The following is an 8677-nucleotide window of genomic DNA, read 5'->3' on the forward strand; positions in this document are numbered from 1 at the left end:
CAAAGGGCTATCGGCCTAGTAGTATCGAGAACCCCCTCCAACCAAAAGGTTGTCGGTTCGAGTCCAAGGGCCGGCATTTTGTAATTATTTGTGAACTTGTGACTCAATAATAAAGAGGCAATAACAGAAACAGAAATGTTGGGTCACTGCTCTCTAGTACTCTTTGAGCTATAATAAGCAATGAACAAGGACTGAGAAAGAAAGCAAAATGATCATTTGTGAAAAAAATATACAATCAAAGAAACCATATCTACATGCATGTGTATGTATGTATATAGATAGATAACATGGTCAGTAGCAACTAGAGACAACATCATCATCATCATGCATGTTTACTCCTTTTTCCAGCAACAATTATTGTTCAAATGAGAAAGGACCAAATGTTCACACCATAAAGCAATTATTGTACTATTTACTATTTAGATCTCAAAATGTGATGGCTCATCACAAACATTGAACTTGAAAAGAAGAATGCTTTTGCATATTGTACAAAGATGATATTAATGTCAATCTTTCAAATAAGATTTTATACATGTCGAATCTAATAGATGCATTTAAGGCTCAAAACATGATATAATAATCTTCAGATCAATATTAACAGAATCAGTTGAATTCCTATCGAGTTTTAAAGTCAAATTACGAAACTAACCCTATTAGTGTCAGAACAATATTTCTTTAAATATCCCTCCTCAACCCGACATTGTGACCCGACCCATCTCGTGACCTTTCTAATGCTGCAACTTTAGCCCGATAAGCAGCAGCTGCAATAGCAGCAGTTTTAACCCGATCTTCTTGTGGAAACTCACTCGCTTCAGTTACGTTCCCGTACCGTAACTCGGCTGGCGGGATAAAGCAGTCCATCGATAGGCCCGGAACGTTAAAAGCCACTTCTTCGATGGTCCACACCTCTTCCATTCGGGTCTTGGTGTGACTCATAGCGGTTTCACCGAACCTGAAAAGGGTTACAACCGATCGACCAGAGTGCGCAATCATGATCCCTTCAACGGACCTGTAATCATCAAGAAACGAGTTGATTGTGGTCTCCCAGTAGACCGCATCTCCACCGTTAGTTTGGATTCGGGTCAGATGAGAGTCTTCTAGGTGGACTAGAAGCCCGGTTTTTTGGCTGAAATAACCGAATAGCACGTGTCTGATGATTTCTGCGGGCCCTTCACTTCGCGCTTTTAAAGTGTGTGGGTCCGCACATAGTTTGAGAATGAAACAATCCTCGTCATTAATCCTTTTCTCCCCGGTACATCTTGCGTGGGTGAACATGCTTGCAGTTGTTCGTGGATCAAGACCCTAAAAATTAAATGCACCAATCATGTTAACATGCATTTTTCAATATTTTATTAAAACGTGAAGAGGAATATATATTGCACAACTAGCTAACTTGTAGATGGAACAATTGGGCGTGGTAAAACGTTTGAACAAGGTTGGAAAACTCGCTATTCGGGGAGTATCCGGACTTTCGGAGAAATAATCGACAACTTGGGATTAATTGCATTCTACTTTTTATACATTTAAATAATAAATTTCTGAATTATATGTGTAAATATAGAAGATAACCATAAACACACACATAAACTTTAGCATAATTGTCTTAAATCGTTCATTTTTTTTCAAAAACTATAAACTTGTAGTTTAAATTCATGTTAAAATAAAAGAAAACCATAAAGATACACAATAATTTAACATAATTGTCTAAAATCGTTCATTTTTGTTCAAAAACTCTAGAATTGTAGGTTAAATTCATGTTAAAACGTGACCAATTTTGACGTTGACCGGCTTTGATCTACAAATCCGATTTGGACCCATCAACCGACGTTGATCGATTAATTATACGAATTTTGGAAAATCGGGACAGACTGCTATTAAAAAGAATAATTTGGGGTTTTTTACAACAATGCATTATGGGATGATATTTTGACCCTTTACTAGTGAATCGGTTGCTTTTGGTTATGTTTTATTTGTAACATGTCAAACGGGTCAAATCAAAATAATCAGAGGAACAGTTCCAACAGTTTAAAAATGGTCTTAAGTCTATTCATACAACCACCTAAATTGTTTTCTTCCAAGATTTAGATTATTGTTACAATATGGATATGTAATCATAATAATTATTGAAATTATCTTTAGATACCTGAAGAGCACGGCGTAATGGTCTAACCGGGCCTTTAGCAGCATGTGCACCAAGCCAAGGTGTATGGCGCCACACAAGCCGCCCATTGCAACCAGCATGAACCTTGCTTGAACCAAGTGCAAGCTCAACATACCACATATCAGGGTTCATCTGCCACAACACAAAACCACCCGACTCTGCGGTTTTCGACGAGTTCCTATTCTTTATCACTTTTGTAGCCGTCTCTATATCAAACGCCAACATCTTCACTTTCCCCATGGCATAAGCGTTGTGAATCGAGTTTTGAAGCTTTTGACCACCGGATGCCGCCATGTACTGCTGCAGTATGTATTGTGCTGATGAAGTTTCCTGCAACCATAACCACCAAACTTACTACTACTGATAACAACGATACAACAACTTCAACTAACAACAACAATAAAAGATATTGCTTTGAATTTACTCAATAACCAACCAAAATTTGGTCAAAAGTCTTGATTCTTGACCTACCCATAAAGAAATATTCTTCTTTTATCTCCAAGAACATTAAATTAATCAATATCCCACTTTAAAAAATGAAAAAGAAAGACAGAAATCAAATTTCTTAAATTTCCACAAACATGCATATAGCAAGGACTACAAATAGATACTAGGTTATATACTTGTATAAAAAAAAAAAAAAACTGAATTATTGTGAATAAAAACATGATGAACTTCTAAAAAAAGAATAAGAAAGAAAAAACAAAAACATATGTTGGAATTTCACTAAAACAACCAAACAATTATAAAAATTAGAAAACTAACAAAAAATTTCAAACTATCCCATCCACACATACCTCTCCAATCTTCATTGAATGTAATAATACTACTAAATTACTCAAAAGGCTCTACACATTCCTATTATCCTATATATATATATATATATATATATATATATATATATATATATATATATATATATATATATATATACACAACAACAACATTTTTGAAAGATCACTTAAACAAAATTATTTAGAATCCAAATTTAACAAACAAACTTTCACTATTAAAAACAGTCGATCAAATATATAATATATAAGTGAAATTATTAATTAATTAATACTCCATAGATTATCAAAGAAATAGTAAAAAAAGAAAATAGGAAACTAACAATGGGAGTGTCTTTGATACTAAGATGAGGAAAAGGTTCCAAGTTGCTAACATGCACCGGTGCAAGTGGGGCACCCAAAACACCAAGTAACAATCTCAGATCCGAACGTTGATACGGACCCGTACCCGAACCGGACCCAGAACCAGAGCCGGAACCTGAACCACCCGCCGGAGCTCTACACAACTGACCCTTCATCCAATGCCCCAATCTTTCAACTTTTGATGAATCTCCGGCGATATCAACCGGAGCTTCATTCGGATCCGGACCCTCTCGGAGCGGCGACAAAGCTTCCAATGGTCTCAAACTTCCGGATCTTGACATAACAGGATCATTCTGAGAACCTTTACGGCGTCGGAGCAGACCCGAATTCGGTGAGCCACTTCGGCTCCGACCCGGTTTAGGCGTTCTATGTCTTGATCTGTGTGGAGATAAGCCTCTAACTACTTCATCTTTCAATGTGGAAAAAAACCCTTGTTTTTTTTCCATAATTATGAGAAACCCAGATGGGGATAAAGCAGTTATTTAGTGTTGAATTAGCGAAAAAATATATTATATATTAAAACAGGAAAAATGGAAAGTAGTACGAGTACAAAGAGAGAGTGAAGGGGGGAATGAAGTTTAATTGAAGCAAAACATGTTGATTGATGTTTTATATTTATTATTTATTAAAATTAAATAATGATAACGATATGAAATGATGATGACGATGATGATTTATAATGATACTCCGTAATAAAGTTTTAGAGGGTATTTTTGGGTGTCAAAAAAATGGATTTTTTTAACGAAAACAAGAGACAAAGGACGCTGGTTGCTCTGCCATTGCTCTGAACTTTGTGTCCAATTGTTTGAGAGGGAGGGGATGCAAATATAGATATAGGTAGTGTGTGAAATGTGCAGTGTATTTAAATTTTGGACCCCTACAATGTCAACTAATTTATCAAGTTAACCTTATATTGTGAATATTTATTTATTTATTTATGTGTATATGTATATGTATATTTACATTTATACATTTATATTCACAATTTATATTTATATTTAAATATTTAATTTAATACTTATATTTATATTTATGTATATTTATATTTATTATATAATTATATTATATTATATTATATTATATTATATTATATATAAATGTAAATATGTACTGTATGTTTGTATGTATCTAAGATGTATACCCCCCTTTAATGTTATTAGTTGTTTTTATTCTCATTTTAATTTTAAAATTCATCATCTTTTCATCTAATTACTTAATGCTTGAATATTTGAATGGTTCGTATAGCCACATTATCTTCTCACTATTTTTTAGAAGAAAAAAAAAATATAAAGAATATTTAGCATAGTTTGTAAGAGTATTAGAATTTAAGTTTATTACAATCTAGTGTCACCTTTTTTATTGAAAAAATAACCATTACTATTCTTATTGAGTTGGTCAATAAATATTATTTATGACTTCAGAGTTTAAACTTCCAGTTTAGAATGACATTATGTTCATGTACGTGTTTATTTGAGAATTTTTTTTTTTTTTTTTTTTTTTTTTGAAAAAGCAAGCAAATATTATTAGATCAAAAGGAATTACAAGATGCATAGACTACAATATGTGTTTATTTGAGAATACGCTTGAAAAAGAACATTTACAACGAGCATGCTGTTTACACAAAAGACGAACTGCAATTTTGGTTAGCAGTGTTTTAACACGATTGTGCAAGTATGATTATCAACAAATTTGTTTCATGTCTATAAAAAAAACCTTGAAAAATGAGTTAAGAAAAAAAATAACAATGGTCTTAGTGTCTTACAAAGTATCGTTAAAGTGCACAAATCCATTTTATATGACAACTATACATATTAATTTAAAAGGGCAAATGACCCGAAAAGGTAACATAAGTTATCAAATTTAACAATCAAGGTAACCCTCAATTTGCACAAATCCAAAAAAGATTTCAATTTTATTTTTGCGCAAGAAAATGATTACGTGTTCAATAAATTTAAAATTGGGGTAATCTTCGTTAAATTTATTAACAATCGTTAGTCATAAAGACACAATTGGTCCTTGAAGTTTGTTAAAAAATTGCACCACTAATCCTAAATTAAGAATTATCATATCTTTGTACTTGTGTGAAAACTACAGGACCAATACTGTAATTTACTCAAAGGTTCCACAGATTCTTTTGGTGCCTTCATTAACATCTTCATTATCACAACCACCACGTATCATCTTCATTAGCACCATGATTGTTATGTTTTATATTACTTCATTCAAGAAATTAGATTAGCTTTTTATTTCCAAAAGTTGTATACCGTAATATTTTTTGATTAGTTAAAGTACTAAATTAATTAATTTACTTTATTAAAAATAGTGATATAAGCATCCACCGCAGGTCATCCATTTAAGAAACCGGGAAAAAAACTTCATTCAAGAAATCGGATGTTGCAAAACAGAAAAGAGGTGAGCTAAAGAAACAGATTCGGTGTTGTGCATTTGAGATCTAACAAAGCACATCCGGTGAGTTTCAGATCTGGAAATCGAATTAGTATCAAATTGGTCTCCGATATTCGATCTTTAATCCGTGACCACCCACCGCCATTATTGTTGTTGCTTGATTTTAAATTGATTTTACTTTAAATAAAGACGTATGAATCTGTGTATATAAGAGTGATGTTTTAATTTTGTTTTAGTTGGAACTGTGTTGTTATGTTTAGTACTCATTAAACGATAGTTGAGGATAAGGAAAAGAATGGGAAGATTCATTCCTAAAATTGAAAGGACCCGTTCATATACATTATAAACGATTCACAATAATTGATTACATCGCGAGGTACTTGACCTCTATATGATACATTTTACAAACATTTCATTCGTTTTTAAAAGATAAACTTTCATTACATTGAAAGTTGACAGGCATGCATACCATTTCATTCCCAACCTATAAATGACTTAATAATAATCTTGTACTCAATGATTTGAATGCAACGTCTTTTGAAATATGCCATGAATGACTCCGAGTAATATCTTTAAATTGAGCAAATGCATAGCGGAAGATTTCTTTAACACCTGAGAATAAACATGCTTTAAAGTGTCAACCAAAAAGTTGGTGAGTTCATTAGTTTATCATAATCGATCATTTTCATCATTTTAATAGACCACAATAATTTCATTTTCAGTTCTCATAAATATACGTCCCATGCATAGATACAAAAATCATTCATATGGATTGAACACCTGGTAACCGACATTAACAAGATGCATATAAGAATATCCCCTATCATTCCGGGAAATCCTTCGGACATGATAAAAATGAATTCGAAGTACTAAAGCATCCGGTACTTTAGATGGGGTTCGTTAGGCCCAATAGATATATCTTTAGGATTCGCGTCAATTAGGGTTTGTGTTCCCTAATTCTTAGATTACCAGACTAAAAAGGGTGATATTCGATTCGATAATCCAACCATAGAATGTAGTTTCGATTACTTGTGTCTATTTCGTAAAACATTTATAAAAGCAGCGCATGTATTCTCAGTCCCAAAAATATATATTGCAAAAGCATTTAAAAAGGGAGCAAATGAAACTCACTATACTGTATTTCGTAGTAAAATACATATGGCGTCATCGAACAAGTGTAAGGTTGGTGAAATGTCCCGTTCTTATTGATTAAAAACGTTCCATATTAATTGATTTCGTTGCGAGGTTTTGACCTCTATATGAGACATTTTTCAAAGACTGCATTCATTTTAAAACAAACCATAACCTTTATTTCATCAATAAAGGTTTAAAAAGCTTTACGTAGATTATCAAATAATGATAATCTAAAATATCCTGTTTACACACGACCATTACATAATGGTTTACAATATAAATATGTTACAAAGAAATAAGTTTCTTGAATGCAGTTTTTACACAATATCATACAAGCATGGACTCCAAATCTCGTCCTTATTTAAGTATGCGACAGTGGAAGCTCTTAATAATCACCTGAGAATAAACATGCTTAAAACGTCAACAAAAATGTTGGTGAGTTATAGGTTTAACCTATATATTATCAAATCATAATAATATACCACAAGATTTCATATTTCAATACACATCCCATACATAGAGATAAAAATCATTCATATGGTGATCACCTGGTAACCGACATTAACAAGATGCATATATAAGAATATCCCCATCATTCGGGGACACCCTTCGGATATGATATAAATTTCGAAGTACTAAAGCATCCGGTACTTTGGATGGGGTTTGTTAGGCCCAATAGATCTATCTTTAGGATTCGCGTCAATTAGGGTGTCTGTTCCCTAATTCTTAGATTACCAGACTTAATAAAAAGGGGCATATTCGATTTCGATAATTCAACCATAGAATGTAATTTCACGTACTTGTGTCTATTTTGTAAATCAATTATAAAACCTGCATGTATTCTCATCCCAAAAATATTAGATTTTAAAAGTGGGACTATAACTCACTTTCACAGATTTTTACTTCGTCGGAAAGTAAGACTTGGCCACTGGTTGATTCACGAACCTATAACAATATATACATATATATCAAAGTATGTTCAAAATATATTTACAACACTTTTAATATATTTTGATGTTTTAAGTTTATTAAGTCAGCTGTCCTCGTTAGTAACCTACAACTAGTTGTCCACAGTTAGATGTACAGAAATAAATCGATAAATATTATCTTGAATCAATCCACGACCCAGTGTATACGTATCTCAGTATTGATCACAACTCAAACTATATATATTTTGGAATCAACCTCAACCCTGTATAGCTAACTCCAACATTCACATATGGAGTGTCTATGGTTGTTCCGAAATATATATAGATGTGTCGACATGATAGGTCGAAACATTGTATACGTGTCTATGGTATCTCAAGATTACATAATATACAATACAAGTTGATTAAGTTATGGTTGGAATAGATTTGTTACCAATTTTCACGTAGCTGAAATGAGAAAAATTATCCAATCTTGTTTTACCCATAACTTCTTCATTTTAAATCCGTTTTGAGTGAATCAAATTGCTATGGTTTTATATTGAACTCTATTTTATGAATCTAAACAGACAAAGTATAGGTTTATAGTCAGAAAAATAAGTTACAAGTCGTTTTTGTAAAGGTAGTCATTTCAGTCGAAAGAACGACGTCTAGATGACCATTTTAGAAAACATACTTCCACTTTGAGTTTAACCATAATTTTTGGATATAGTTTCATGTTCATAATAAAAATCATTTTCCCAGAATAACAACTTTTAAATCAAAGTTTATCATAGTTTTTAATTAACTAACCCAAAACAGCCCGCGGTGTTACTACGACGGCGTAAATCCGGTTTTACGGTGTTTTTCGTGTTTCCAGGTTTTAAATCATTAAGTTAGCATATCATATAGATATA

At 32.5% G+C, this 8677-nt stretch overlaps 1 protein-coding gene across 1 annotated transcript; it reads right to left on the reverse strand.

Annotated features, from left to right (window-relative positions):
• Positions 1 to 540: 540 nt before the first annotated feature.
• On the reverse strand, positions 541 to 4121 carry LOC139843456 (uncharacterized). The gene is made up of 3 exons (XM_071833536.1): positions 3276 to 4121; positions 2144 to 2491; positions 541 to 1302 (listed from the first exon to the last, which is right to left on the reverse strand). Exons 1-3 carry the CDS (start codon positions 3759 to 3761, stop codon positions 676 to 678), a joined length of 1461 nt encoding a protein of 486 aa, XP_071689637.1. The 5' UTR covers positions 3762 to 4121; the 3' UTR covers positions 541 to 675.
• Positions 4122 to 8677: the final 4556 nt, after the last annotated feature.

The sequence above is a fragment of the Rutidosis leptorrhynchoides genome, chromosome 4, assembly GCF_046630445.1.
Source record: "Rutidosis leptorrhynchoides isolate AG116_Rl617_1_P2 chromosome 4, CSIRO_AGI_Rlap_v1, whole genome shotgun sequence".
NCBI classification, from domain to species: Eukaryota; Viridiplantae; Streptophyta; class Magnoliopsida; order Asterales; family Asteraceae; genus Rutidosis; species Rutidosis leptorrhynchoides.

Excerpts from the sequence above, each read along its gene's own strand:
- LOC139843456 (XM_071833536.1), bottom strand. The coding sequence starts at position 3,761 with ATGGAAAAAAAACAAGGGTTTTTTTCCACATTGAAAGATGAAGTAGTT. Across the intron at positions 2,492-3,275 it reads GTATCAAAGACACTCCCATT|GAAACTTCATCAGCACAATA; the intron begins GTTAGTTTCCTA and ends TTATGGTTGCAG. Across the intron at positions 1,303-2,143 it reads CATTACGCCGTGCTCTTCAG|GGTCTTGATCCACGAACAAC; the intron begins GTATCTAAAGAT and ends TTTAATTTTTAG.